At 37.1% G+C, this 15,311-nt stretch overlaps 1 protein-coding gene across 1 annotated transcript; it reads right to left on the reverse strand.

Annotated features, from left to right (window-relative positions):
- Positions 1-2,647: 2,647 nt before the first annotated feature.
- LOC134794378 (organic cation transporter protein-like) lies at positions 2,648-14,550 on the reverse strand. Its single transcript, XM_063766180.1, has 7 exons — positions 14,332-14,550; positions 11,377-11,572; positions 7,222-7,322; positions 5,812-5,963; positions 4,799-5,425; positions 3,607-3,788; positions 2,648-2,842 (listed from the first exon to the last, which is right to left on the reverse strand). The coding sequence occupies exons 1-7, from the start codon at positions 14,502-14,504 to the stop codon at positions 2,684-2,686; spliced, it is 1,590 nt and encodes a 529-aa protein (XP_063622250.1). The 5' UTR covers positions 14,505-14,550; the 3' UTR covers positions 2,648-2,683.
- Positions 14,551-15,311: the final 761 nt, after the last annotated feature.

Here is a 15,311-nt window from a genome sequence, read left to right on the forward strand (position 1 = left end):
AAAGTTCACCTGCTACCTATATGACCCACAAATAGCACATTCGTCGGACAACTTGGTACGCAGGTAGCTATTTGCTACTATTTAATGGCAGTTGGGAACCGCAATGGCCTGATGCCAGGGAGATAGCGTGAATTATCATACCTGGACCATTGCGGCTGTAAAAAAGGCTGCGAAACAATGCGCTGCACGTGTCGGAGGGTGGGTCTACCCTGTACAGTGCAATGCAGCACTTGCAAAGGCAACTGCAAAAACGAAAGGTACTTATAGATAAACCACGCCAAACTGTCCCGCCCCTCCATTACTATATCAATATTAAACACATTGAATAATAATAGTAATGGAAGTAAGTTTGGCGTAGTTCATCTCTATATATTTAATTTAATTATATTAGGTATATTTTGTTCTGATTTCATATGAATGTTCTTTTCTTTCAGTTCATCCACATCGGACGAAGATGATAAAGAGGAATAAATTTGAACCCACGGGTATAGATAGGTACCTTAGGGCGGGTGGCGCTTACGCTATTATTAACGCCGCTCCAATACTATTGCGGTGCTAAGCGACGTAAGCGCCAGCCGCCATAACTTTTCCCGTGATGGTCACAAATAATAAGCGGAAATACAATTTATTTATTCATTTATAGCTCAATCAATAAAGTAAATATGTTTTCAGTTCTTTTTTTACCTTTAAATCATCAAAATTCTCACTATTGACGCGAGCCGCGCGAGCGGGCCGTTTCGGACGGCAGTTACGCGCTTTTTGAAATGCGTATAGTTCAAAAACTACTCAAGGGATTGTTAAGATTTTTTTTTAAATTTGCAGATAATATTATCAGGTTTCATTTAAATGAAAGAATATGTGATCATATTATAGAATATTTAGTTGTTATTTTCATTAGAAGGAAAAAAATTAAAGAAAAAAAACACAATTTTCTTAATATTCGGCCTCCATCTTTAATTTCTTGAATGCCATATTTTTTATTCGATTACAAGTGTCAATACGAATTGATCGATATATCAATCACTAAAATCAGTGCAGCCGTTTTGTGTCTATAATTTTTTTTAATATTGCAGCCGCCATTTTGGAAAAGGTCCGCCATCTTGAATTCTAGTGAATGAAATTTGTGTTTCCTCGGATGAAATCATTCAGATTGGTCCCTAGTATCACTGGGCAAAGCGGCTTGCTTTCTGCCAAAAGTGCAGTTTCTTTTCGCTAAGCTCTATCACTATTTACCAGGCTGACATTTCAAAAATGACAATCGAATGTTAGTCTTACTCATCGAAAATAGAACACATGTTTGAAGTGCCGTATGTGGGAAATATATATCCCTTAGCCGGGTAAAGAGTTATTTTATATTGAAATCCAAATATCCAATTATATTTTAAATCATTTATTTACATACAATAATATATACAGTGGTACTACTAAACGAAATTAATACCTAGCTTAAATCTAAAATAGGCCCCTGAGGGATTGTACCAAGGATGCTGGCGGCATTTCCTCGCTGTATCGCAATGCTGATACGTTGTGCGAGGTAGCCGCCAGCTCTTCGGTCACCAGTTACGTCAACCAGACGCTTCGCGATTTCTGCGAACAACTATTCTAAACTGTAAGTGTATACTCCAGTAAAACAGAGGGCGGTTTCTAATTTTCCCAATATCCAATTAGATTTTCTATCGAGCGCACTTTATGTAATCGTGTAGTCATATAATTAGCAATATGATCTACTTAGTTTAAGTTCTGAATTAGCGACATATATGTAATCATGCGCACCTCACCTTTATAATATTGATTAAATCACTACGATTTATAATCAATAACAAAGTATTTTCATTGTCAATGCTACGAATTCTGGTTATTTACCGGTTTGAACGATGTCTGGTTACATAAAAGAATGCTACCAGATTGTAATTTTTTTTTGCTTTTTCCTTGAACCCATATGCAATATCAATCGGGGTTTTTCCACATTATAATTCAAGAATTCATGTGGGCTTGGGGCTGGTAATTATATAAGCAAATGTGAGTGAATTAGAGCATAGATGTAAGCCAGCTGTTTAAAATCTTTTCTGAGTAGGTACCTAGTTTCGTATTTAAATAAATTTAGTTCATGCACACGTAGAAAAAGCATAAGTTGTAGGAATGTTCAGGGCTATAACCGCGAAAATCGAAGTTCGCAAATTGCGGGCATCTTTCTCTGTCACTCTTATTACGCCTTCATTGGAGTAAAAGAGAAAGATCCCCTCAATTTGCGAATTTCGGTTTTTGCGGTAAGCTCCCACAAGGGCTACCGCGAAAATCGAAATTTCGTGACGACAAAGTGGTTGGCGGTAGCGGTAGCGGTCTCGAATGTTCAGGATACTGGAGCCATTTTTTATATAATTTTAATAAAAAAAAAAAATATATTCTCGAGGCAGAGGTGTAGGGTTGGAGCCGGTGTAGCTTTATTTGACGTTCATAAGCGCATTGTAATATGCCTCTACATGAATAATAAACTATCTTTACGACATAATTTCATGCTTTACTGAAATCGTGGAAATTTATTTGTTCCACCTTTATTTTTAGCTGTTACGTGGCTGTTACCTACAAAAAAGACAATAAAACCTAAATCAGTGTATGATCCGTTTACTTAACCATTGAAACAAAATGGTATTGATCTTGACCATTTATTTTATAGTATTTTCTTCTAAAGTTTGGTAGTAAGTTTTGATTTGTAAGCCTCTACTTCTGCCACAGTATCGAACAAGGGTAAAGTTTTCGTCTCCGGAGTAAATGTTAATAAAAGAGCAGCCATCATGGCCGTCGAGGCAAAAAGTATCGATGGTAGAGCCGGTAGCTCCGACACCTGAAAGTAAATGAATTATCTTATTCTTATTTAATGCTGCAAGTTAATTTTTCGTATAATACTCAAATCAATGAAAACGGGTCAATTTATACCGAGATTTTCGTATAAACTGATGACCCGTTTTTATTGTTTTTGTGATGGTAAATTTCTTTCATAAGTTATTACCGTCTACCCCCAATTTTGTCGACCTTAATGTCGTTAACACGTTCACGGAGGCTCTGCAGGTTATTTAAAAAAGGAAGATGATATATGTATAAAATCTTTATAATAACAAAACTTCCGTGAGACACAGACATATTAAATATATTAAGAGTATAATTGCATGAATTCTAAATTGTATTTTTCTTAATTACTCGTAATGCATGTTAATTATAATATGTAATAATGTTTTGAAAAGATGTGTCCCGCCGAGTTTGTTGCCGGTCCCATATTGGGATACCCTCCTCCAATTGAGGGGGGATTTAAATCTTCTCGGGGCAGAGGTGTACGGTTGGAGCCGGTAAAGGTTTATTTGACGTTCATAAGCGCATGCCTACTTGAATAAACTATTTTTTATCTTTATCTTATCTTTATCTAAGAACGGGTCACTCACGTATTTTAAGTCGAAAAACGCTCGACATGTTTCACTCCGTACCGAGGAGTGTCATCAGGAGCTTGCGTTGCGTTTGCTTTACGGAGTGAAACATGTCGAGCGTTTTTCGACTTAAAATACGTGAGTGACCCGTTCTTAATATATATTTAATATGTATAAAATCTTTACTCACCAATAAAGGAGCAAGTGGCGATAGCATACTGCCGATTCTCGCAAGCGTATTGCAAAAACCAAACAAGGATCCTCTTACGCTAGTAGGGAACAATTCTAAACTGTAAGTGTATACTCCAGTAAAACAGAGAGCTGTTCCTAACTTTCCCAGTAGAAACAGTAGGAGTTTTAGCCATGGAATTGCTGAAACAAACGATGGTATGTTATAATTTTGGTAAATGTCGTTCGCATGCCATTTGTGAACCGCTCGTGCACTGGCAGCGTAGCCAACATGCCAATCGCTATCGCTCCGCGGCGATCGAAACGCAACTGTCACTATCACACAATTATGGAAGAGTCATAGAGAGACAAAGCGTTTCGCTGTCGTAGCGATAGCGATTGTCACCTTGGCTAGGCCGCGTGTACGCACGCGCTATCCTTTCGTACCTAAATGTTTCGCGAAAAGCGTATGAGGTGGTATTAGAGTCAGACCGTGAAAAGTCTGCAGCTATTTTGATAGCCCACGCAGTGCAAGTGTCATTTTAAACGTCAAACTTCTATGAAATTATGACGTATAAATAACACTTACACTGCGTGGGCTTATCAAATTCGCTGCAGACTTTTCTTGGTGCGACTTTAGCTAGATCTGGAGGTGTGTTCTGATTGAATAGGTTTTGAATTTGATCTGGACTTGTTACGGATACGATCGGTCAGTGTCAATAGTGACGTTTTTGGTAGAAGAAATGCCAATATTGACACGGAAAGATCATATCCATGATAAATCCAGATCAAATTAAGAATCTGTTATTACACTCAGAATACACCTCCTGAAAGCGCCAATCGGAAGATACATTTAGCAAATTGTGAGGTTACTGATAGAGTTAAGACTTTTAGGGCTCTCTCTCTCTCTTGGCAAAACACATATCACACGGCGGATATACAATTTTACTTTTATGCACATCAAAAAGTTCAAGTAGAAATATCATTGTCCTTATACCTATTCGGTCTCTTTATTAATAAATACGTTCTTATATTCTGTTGATTTATCCATTTAAACAATTGCATTAAAACAAGTCGTGCCTACAGCTCTGGGGCTTTCAGGTGCAATCTCTCTTGGAAGAACGGGCCTCAATTTGAAAATCTACATGTAAGATATCTTCACAATCTGTATAATTTACCTAAAGTCTAAAATAAAGTACATCAATTATACTTACACTCTGGAGCAAACGCCTGCGCAAGTATAAATGCAGCACAGGCAAAATACCCGGCTTGTAATGAAATTCTTCTACCATATTTGGAAAAGGTGAAATATGCCAACAGATCTCCAGGAAAAGATGTCAACGAAGTCAGTGCGAAATTCAAATATTTGTCCCCAGGCAATGATATTGCTTGTACAGCCAATCCGTAGTATACAAAGCTTGAAGTAAAAAAACAAAACGAAATAACAGATAAACGTATCATTATTTCTTTGGATTTTATTATATCATGTACGGTCTCCTTTTCCTTTTGAGAAGCGACGTTAAACTTTAATCTTAATTCATCTTCCTTTATATTGTCTATTTCATCATTTGTTAGTGCTACTTTATTTATCCTAGCAATTATTTTAAATGTTTTTCTTGCGTCATTCGTTTTTCCTCGTAGTAGTTGCCATCTTGTGCTCTCTTTCAGAACAATTGTGTATACGACGAATATGATCACAGGGGCGTATATGGCAAGAATCAGAGATTTCCAATGTTGAAGGCCCATCGCTATGAAGGCGAATGCTACTTCGCCTACGTATATGGCGTAGGAAAAGATAACACCGGCTGAGACTCTCTTAGTTTCGCCGCCGACTTCAATCACTGGAAATAAAACGTTGAAATAAAATTAAAATACATGGCCACCGAAGTGATCCTTCCTACATAAGTAAGTCGGAGTTTGGATAGTTATATGGTTATATTAGTTTCACGCTAGCACGTGCGGATTTGTCATAAGGTACATTCTTCGCCGGTGTATGGTTTTTTACGAGGCTTCTCGCCTTACAGCACACATCGATGCGGCGAAAGTACCGATTTTTTTATGTGTTGCGCATCTATAAGATTAATCTAAATATAAGCATATGTAGGTACTTTTGAGAAGCGTGGTGCAGTTTAGAAATGGTTATATTTCTACGAACTGATATCAAAGATAACAATTGCATGTTTACAGTAAGGTCATTAAGAATTAGCGATAGGCCGAGTAAACTTACTCCAAACAATAGCCACAGTGTAAAGGCCGGATGCGATGAATGACTCCAAGAATTCTATAGCCAGATAAGCGTAGAAGTTTGTCACGAAGATTTTAAATACTCCGACCGCTCCCCCTACTGCGCATATTATTATAGTTGGTTTCCTTCCGAATCTGAAATTGATCCTTTATGACTATATAATCTATTTTTACGATTATACTTTACGATTATATAATCTATTTTTTTGATAATTTTTCGGTGATCTCATATCGTTTTGGTGCCGGTTTGGAGTAAATTTTAACTGTGTACAGTTAATTTGGTTGCAATATGGTCAAAATATAAATGTAAATGTTGCCCGTATTAACACTTTCAGTGCCAAGCGCCCCATTTACAATACAAAATGAACATGAGATCTTGACAGTGAATGTGTTAACTCTAATTAATCACTTTAGCTTGTAATTGGCTCTACGGATGCCTTTAACTAAATTTATTTTGGTGCCTACAAAATGTAACGCGATTACCAATGTGTAGCAATAATATATGTAGGATATATAATTATATACGAGTATTATATTTTGGTCTAGAAAGTTAAGTGCTACAAAGATGATAATAAATATCTAGGTAAACATGTTTTTGTGTCATCAAAGAACGAAATAAAAATAAGTCAGTTTTTGAACGGTGAAGATTGAATGTGATAAATGTGATTTGAAGGTGTACTGTAGGTACTTTTCGGCATCAGCTGAGTCGCAAATGCAGCTATTGTATCACGTTATCAAATATAAAAATATATACTGGGTGACCTTAGCCATTGGACAAACCCTGAAATCCCACGTAGGGCTACTTCTCAAAAATGCTCTAACGGTAATATTTTTTAATTAGAACAAAAGATAAAAAAATAAATTATCAAACAAAAGTTATTTCCAATAATCGACAACAAAAAGAAACATACTGTATTAATCATTGGCAGTGCTTTTGACAATTTGTTTGAAAATGTGCGGCAATTATGACATTTGTCTAAAGTCAGAATCTTATTAATGTCATAAATAAAAAAGATAATCAAAACGGTCGAAGAAGGTTTCATACTATTTATTACCTAGGGAGCTACTAACACATACAGGTTGCTCCAAAGTAAAAAAATCGTAATTTGTTAATTTCTTCGTAACCGCTACACCGATTGTTATGATACTTTGTATACTGGTTCTAAATACCCTAATGCACATGTACATTTCGGCTTTGTCCAATGGCTAGGGACACCCTGTATAAATATTTTTTATTGCTCGCCAATATCAAAAGAAATATGGCATACAAATTAAACTATGGCAGACAACAGGCGATTTTACCGCTAAGCAGCAATCTCTTCCAGACTTTTATATAACATCGTCAATACCGTCATATATTTGACATATAAAACAAGATGAGAAAGTGAGTTACCTGTCTGCTATCCAACCCATTAATATCATTGAGAACAACATTCCTATGTTGTGGATGCTGCCTACAAACGAAGCCTTCCACGATTGGCATCCAATGTCCAGCTAGAAGGTAACATAGTTTTGAATGATTCACGGTTAGTTTCACTAGACTTACGAGTATATGAACCGTGATTACCTTTTGTTATGTTTTCAAGCTCCCGATATTTCGACGCAGTTACCTACATGCATCATGTTCACGGGTAACTGATGATAGCGGGTGAAGCTCGAAAACATAACAAAAGGTTATTTATTTAATCGTATGACGATATGGTCACATAGGCAAAATTATATATACAGTATTTTTATTTATAAGGCAACATCCAAGTTTTGCAACCACTGCACAGCATCGGGCGTCAAGTCTAGAGATCATCCGGGCTACCCGAGTATGCGCGGAGTGGGCACCGCTGGATGATGTGCTCCATGGTCTGGTCCTCGATGCCGCAGTCGCATAGCGCGGAGTCACTGCAACCCCACTTATGCCGGAAGAAGTCGCATCGTCCGTGTCCTTAAGCGACACCATAGTTTCCTAGGAAGGTCGGTCCCCTTGTTCATTATAGTCGGGTCCGTATTCACGGCCGGGGTACCGTCAGCTTGCCTCATCCAATCTTGTTTCCAGAGCTGCTGTATGTCGAAGGAACTTAAACATACGACACAATAAGAAAAGGTAATCACGGTTCATATCGGGATATAACCGACAGAGCCCGGAGGCCGGGGTCGACATAAGTCTAGGTAACATAGTGTTAGAGTCCGTCTAAGCTAACTTTGCACCAATTTAAACAGAACAAAGTGAGGGAGTATCATTATAAAGATAATTTTTTTATAGAAATTTGTCGTTAATGATAGAAAACCTATTAGGAAAATAAGCTACCGGAAAATAAAATTAATGGGAAAATATGCGAATGGTTAGAAATGCTTTCGGAAAAGGAGGCTATTGAGAAAAAATAAAATGGTAAACGATTTTTTTACGATTCATCAATTTACGATTTTCCGAAGAGACAGTACACACTCGTTAAACAATGTGGTGGCTGTTACAAACTGTCATTACGACATTTACCTAAAACGAGTCAAAAGATACCTTTTTTGCTAGAAGACTAGTTACTACGCAAATACGCATTTGGTATGGTTCGGCCTTTAGATAACGATGTTTTCAACGCATGAATGGATTACGTGCATAATGATTAAAGTGTATCTATTATAATAATTATAACAACAATTATCTAGTCGCCACGATGATAGGACGTGACTTAGATGTAATGATCATCACGTCTAGGATATATCTACCACCATTATCAATTTATCTCATCTTGATTTTATTAGAAGTTACAATAGTTATTTACGATACAAGTGCGGAAAAGAAGAAATTCGAAATGAGTGGCGAGAAATTAAAACACGACCGAAGGGAGTGTTTTAAATCGACACGAGTTGCGAAAGTAGAACCATAATAATATGTACTGTAATAATAGTTTTTTGTTAATGCGTATAAAAATGACGACAGATATTGTGCACTGTTTACACATGGAAGTATTTAGTCTCGATGTTTTTGGGGTTCTGTAAACAAAATGGCAAAAACCCTGTAAAGTTTCGTCATGTCACGTAAGTGCCGCGATGATAGGTACTTACACCTTTTTTCTTATAGAGCTTTATGTATTGTAGGAAGATTTATGCGTGATCCGACACGCACTTGGTCGGTTTTAAACTACTCAAAAAAGCTGATCCAAGTACATATAATTATATAATAGTTACAAGAACCCGTCGCCCCCTTACAAGGTTTGCCACAGAATAAATAATAGTACTACTACTATGCTACATATCTACTATGCTATTTAATAACCGAAAACATTGCACAACTGTTCAAACTTTTGTATGGACTGACGTTTATCTGGCATGGCTATTTGTACGTTACGTACAAATCATGTACAAATACTTATTAACTCACATTTATAGACGGGTCTAACGCGAATTTGATTCAATTACCTTGATTTACCGATGTTTCGACGCAGGTTTCACTGGTCGTGGTCGCGGCTGACTGATGTCCCAGCAAAATGTCAAAACAGAGATTTGTGCAACTACCCGACGAAAAGTGTATGGAAAAGTTTGGGGAAGACATCACATTTTCAAACCACCCACTACACATAATGTTAATTATTGTCAATAGTCCGACACGCAACACTCACAATATCCACGCACACGTCCGAAGATAGATCCTTTGGCTTTAACTTCTGTATCACTGGTTCCCAAGTTGGCGATAAGTTGAATCCATCCTCCCTATTAAAATTGCTGGGGTGTTTCTTGATTTCAATTGCTTCTCGCACAACTCGAGGATAATAATGACGTTCAGTGGAGACAACTTTTGGTCTATGCAACTTAATCCAATGATTTGTGCCAGATGTAAGAAGATGTTCGGCGATTGCGGATTTGTGTAATTGGCGATTTTTAACTGCCGCTATGTGCTCTTTCACCCTCTCTTGCACGCTCCGTTTAGTTTGTCCAATGTACACACTTCCGCAGCTACAGTCTATTTTGTAAACGCCCGGATTTTGGTTCGGAATGACATCTTTTGGACTGCGCAACAGATCTGCTACTTTGAATAACGGCTTGTATACAGACTTGATGCAGAATTTCTTAACCCGTCTATAAATGTGAGTTAATATGGGTTAAAAACGCGGAAGTTTAAAATATTACATGTATAAATAGCCATACATTTGACGTGCCCCTCTCCCGCAAAAATCGGCAGACTGTTTTGTACAGAAAATGACAGCCATGGCGTCTCCAGTTACTAAATACTAAAATAACATGAATCTTATTCTAAACATTAAAGTAGGTAAAATATGTATATTATTTATGGCTGGTATTAGTTATTGTTGCAAAAAAATGTAATACAAGGAAAATAGAGAGAGTATAATTTTTGTATGAGTAACTTCTGGTGCGTGTTTCTAGTGCTCATACATGGGAAATGGGCGTTGTCCTGTCAATCTCCTTGATAAAATGAATGGCAGATGAACGCTCTAATCCCGACAGTAATGCGACAACGAGGAAAACACAATTTATGAGGGAAACGAGTAAAGTGATGAGTAGGTAATGTAATGAGCTTAGTACATGTGACTGACAACCTATAGAACTATAACGATGCGAGCGTCATCATTATTGTAGGTGGCGAAATTTACTTTTTTTGCATTTACACAGGCACATGCAAAAATGAAACTTATTTATTAGTGCTACCTCTGAGATATCTGAGCTGGCAACTACCTTGGGTCCAATAACGGATTTGCAGTCTTTGCCGCTCTAGGCCCCAGGCCCTGTACTAAGTACCAGTGTTGGGCATTCAAGAATAAAATCATTATTTGAATAAGAATTTGTCGGAATAAAATCATCTCGATTTTATTCCCGTCAAAAATATTCAAATGATTTTGGTCGGGAATAATTCGTATGAGAAAAAATTGAATGAGAATAACATATTCTTAATCAAATAAATATAATCATGATTTTTATTCGAAATAATATTCCACGAATAAAAATGTGGTCTGGGTACCGTATAGGTACTAATTACGTATAGTTAGGTAGATGTAATAGTAGTTAGTTTCTTGTCTAATTCATAGCCATTTATTTTATGGAATAAAATCTTACAAATTGACTGTCGCATAGTTTCAGTAACCGTATTATTTTTAATTTACTAACCAAATCATTATGTTAAATTTAGCTGGTCTAGGGGCCTAGCCAAGATGCCAATCCAATGCCAAAACATTAACTTAATTCTAAATAACATTTTAATTGCATAAAACCTTATTTAGAATAGTCCTACTTCTAGAATAATTATTCTGTTTTTTATTCCGCATTTAAAATAAAAGTCACATGATTTATTCACCTTAATTTTATTCTAAAATAACTAGTGCAAGAATTATTCTAATCCAACTCGATTTGAATAAGAATAAAATTTCTGTTTTTATTCTTATTCTTATTCAAGTTAATTTTTGCCCAACTCTGCTAAGTACCAGCCGCCTTTCTCAACAGTCGTCATATAGGCTGCCGCCTCTAATATCTTGCCGGCCTAGGCCCGGACCTACTGGGCCTTAAGTCAAATCCGCCACTGCTTGGGTCTACATCAATCTTAATTAATTACCTCAACAACAGCCGAATTCCCATGCTCATAAATCCACTCTTCACACTCTCTGAATTCAACAGCTATCTGGTTTTCGCACGTCGCCTTGTCTGTTAGGTTGAACATTGGTCTAATACACTTGGAGTCGTAAGCGTTGGGCCACCATGAGGGCGTCGACGCTGTGGCGTTCGGTCCGTCACATTCGGGGACACGGCATCTGAAAAAAGATATATACCGTGGCTAAAAAATAACTGCATTCCCGTTGCCAGGGAGGTTTGGGGATTGTACTGAGCAACTTTACTATGGAATCAACCCCGAAATCGCCTAAAAAAAAATTAGCCTCCCATAGAAAATGGACCAGCCAAAATGTATGAAACAGCCAAATTTTTTTTTTCGATTTCGGGGTTGGTCCCATAGTGAATGTTGCTCAGTATAACCTCAAAAGCTGCCTGGCAACGGAATAATCACTATATAACCCTGTATAGTGAGTCAGTGCACTTTGCCGACTAGTCTTTATTTCGCTATTCGACCGAAAATTTAGAATATATTTGGCGTAACAACTAATACCTACTTGTACAAAAAATACACAATTAAAATGTAGGTATCACAAACCAATATATCTAAAAATTTAAGGAATTTGGCCGAATGTGGCCGAATATTCGGTTTCCAGTCAAAACCATTATTCGTGGCATCTCGCATCCCAAATCATTACTAACATATGTCTAACTGATGGGAATAAGGTATACGAGAGGGTTTGAGTTACAGCCCCCACGGGGATTGGGGACTTCATGCACACTGTTGAATATGTTTCCGCACGATGTTTTCCTTCACCAGACAGCAACTAGAAATTTTACTACTCTCAAGTAAGTTTTGAGATAACTTATTGGTACGGCTTACTGCTGGGCTCACTTATTGATACGCCTACGTGTTTAATTGTATATATGTAGTATATATGCCACCCTGAAGTGCTTTTCAAAACATGAATATATATTTCTACAGTTCGCGTTCAAAAGCATTTGTTATATTACGCTGTAATTGTTCTACATATAAAGATACTTAATATATTTATATCTCTTTTTTTTAACGAATAACAAGTTTAGTGTATCGGCTCGGCTATAGTAACTAATACACATTATGCTATGTTAATCAGCCAATAAACAAGCTATTCGTCGTTTTAAAAAAATCTTATAAATCGCAAACTGGCGTGAACATAATCTAAGAAACTTTGGCCAAAAATAGCGTTTTATGCATCTGCGAAAACCCGTATAAGTGTCTACGTCGAGGATAATGATAAATATTATCATGGTCGATAAAATTATCAATAAAGTGACAATGATCTTGACCGTAATGTAACCCATTACCCCGGAAGACGTGTTTAGATGAAGGTCGTCTGTGGAGATGAATATAAATTATAAACTATGTTATAAATAGTTTACCCATCCATTTCGTATTCGTAGTGCGAGTCACTCTACATGTTCTGCCTCTAATTGAAGACAACATGTGTAGTTCTAGAATCTAAAGCCTTGAAGTGAGCATGTCAACTCGCGACTTCCTTGAGAAAACTCCGCGACACCCTTCGGCGTTGTGACTCACAGTTTGGGAGCCCCTGTTTCAACCCGTTATAACGGGTTAAAGTAGAGTTATAATTTTAGCGGTCGATGTAGATATTTGTATTATCATCTCGTGTACTACCGTAGCGTCTATTGCGTAAACTACTAAGCTTATTTTGATGAAAGTTTTGGTTGATTTGATCTAGATGACAAAGATTAGATTTTTACCGACTTCCGTACAATAAAATCTGTGTGCGATGAGAGGTTTGATGTTTTCCTCTTCGTTACTGCTATAATTTTTCGCGGTCATACTCTTTAAAGCTTTTGAGATTAGGTTAATTTTTCTGATAAAATACTAAAAAGACAATTGAAGAATCCTTTGCGGTCAACGAACGAAAGGTTGCATGCGATGAAATATCAAAAGAGGTTAAACTGGACTGACCAGATCAAACATACAATCCGTAGCGAATATAATGGCTGCACTTTTATCATTTATCGTGTTACTCTAGCAACCTTACAAAGTGACGGCCACGAAGGCAGATGATAAAATTACGACCATCTTAGGCCCGTAGAATGCATATTTGACATGTTTTAATTTTATTTATTCTACGTCTAAATTCTTCTCCCACCGTTTAAAGTCAGGTGATTGAAGGTAAGTATCCCAAACAAATCTCTATATTCAAAGGATAGCTGTTTTAATCCCAGTGTGCTTCAGTTGAGAAAGCTCTTGTTATATTTTCGACGGCCGTTATCGACCCACATTTAGCCGCAGGTTTTGGGTAATGTATCACGTTAGCTTTTGTTCGGGAGGTTTCAAGTTTCAATTTTGCAACTTGCATGATTAATATCATTATTGACCGCGGTTTGAAAAATGCAGAGAGATCATGATCGTGAGGCGTGAGCTTGTTGATGTCATGTTTTCCTGTTATTGTATTGCTCCGCGAAGTCAATTTGGAGACTTGTAGACTAATTTCAATATGTTTGTGCAAAAAAAATACTTTCTGACAAAAAATGTTTTTTCAAGAACTACGTACTGATTGTGCGAAAAAAAAATATATTCAAAGAAAAAAGTCAACGAAAAGTTGCTCCGTTTAAAGAATTGCGTTTTTTAAGAACCATAATAGATTTAGAACAACATACGGACCTCATTCCTAACTGTAACTTGCGTAGATCCTGCCCTTATTTTTGTTGTTCAAGATTTTAACATAAATTTTTCATCTTTCAATATTTAAAACACTCCTCCAACTTTTACTGTGCACAATATACACTGACAAACACAACCCCCAGGAGCTGTACGGGTGCAAGATGCCCCTATTGCCCATAACACTTGCCGCGTCAGCACGATTCTTTATACCTAATCACATAAATTCCTAATTGTTTCTTATTACTTAAAAAAATTAAATAATCTTTTTGATACATTTCTTACCTGTAGTCGATATTTTCCGCAACAAATATATAATTCACATTCATCATGGACACCATTATCAACGGCAAACAAATAAAAAAATATTGTACAGTCTGAAATGTTCCAAAATCACACAATCTTCTGAACACATCCTCATTTGATTTCTCATCTTTGGAAAATACTTTAATATTCATTTTTAATTTATATTAAAATAAAATTTATTTTCTTCACTCTGTTTATGGTCAGTTAAAATAATGTCTTTTTTAAATATGTATTTAAAACACTATATTTAATATATTTCCTTATTGAGATCACCAAACGACTCAAATGCTTGTGTGATACTAATTTTCAACGCGAATCTCGAAACATTGCCGCTATATCAATTGGCATCAATAAGTTTACATCCTAAGGCGTCGTGGTAAATGAACAATATACATACCAGACCGCTATATGAGTAACATAGGTATATGTAATTTTATCGCATGCACATGAATACAGTAAAATTTGATTAAATCGGTTAAAAATGTTATGTAACTGCATTTTATAGTTCGGCCTTTGATCTGGTCATACAAGTTTTTGCTATGTTTCTCACTTTTAAAACTTGGCATTTAAGGGGCGCACTGATGACCAGTCCGCCTGCAGTCTCTGGCCTCCTAGGACGGCCTAGGCCAATAACGTCCACAGTCCACACACATAAGCGATTATTGCCTGCCGGCAATGGTCTGCTGCCACCTCTGCGACTACAAACTAGCAGTTGAGTCGTCAGTTTTCTGCCGTACGCCCGCCTTAACAGGGCCTTGTAAATTGACAGTTCACGATATCAGCCTGTCAGTTAATCGCAACAGGCCACACATTTACAGTTCTATTTCAGACCACGGACTGTCCGGCCGATATCTCTGTCGGCGCTGTCCGGAATCGCTACACACTATCGCTTCGTGTTAGCCGTCAGGCCGAAACCAGAACGAGAACTGAGGGGGCCCACTGATTAACAGTCCGCCGGA

The sequence above is a fragment of the Cydia splendana genome, chromosome 10 (assembly GCF_910591565.1).
Source record: "Cydia splendana chromosome 10, ilCydSple1.2, whole genome shotgun sequence".
NCBI lineage: Eukaryota > Metazoa > Arthropoda > Insecta > Lepidoptera > Tortricidae > Cydia > Cydia splendana.

What these genes read in the sequence shown, in the direction of transcription:
- LOC134794378 (XM_063766180.1), bottom strand. Translation starts at nt 14,504, where the DNA reads ATGAATATTAAAGTATTTTCCAAAGATGAGAAATCAAATGAGGATGTG. An exon ending in CACTGTGGCTATTGTTTGGA is followed by an intron (nt 5,426 to 5,811) that starts GTAAGTTTACTC and finishes TTTTATTTCCAG; the next exon opens with TGATTGAAGTCGGCGGCGAA. An exon ending in GCAGGCGTTTGCTCCAGAGT is followed by an intron (nt 3,789 to 4,798) that starts GTAAGTATAATT and finishes CGTTTGTTTCAG; the next exon opens with CAATTCCATGGCTAAAACTC.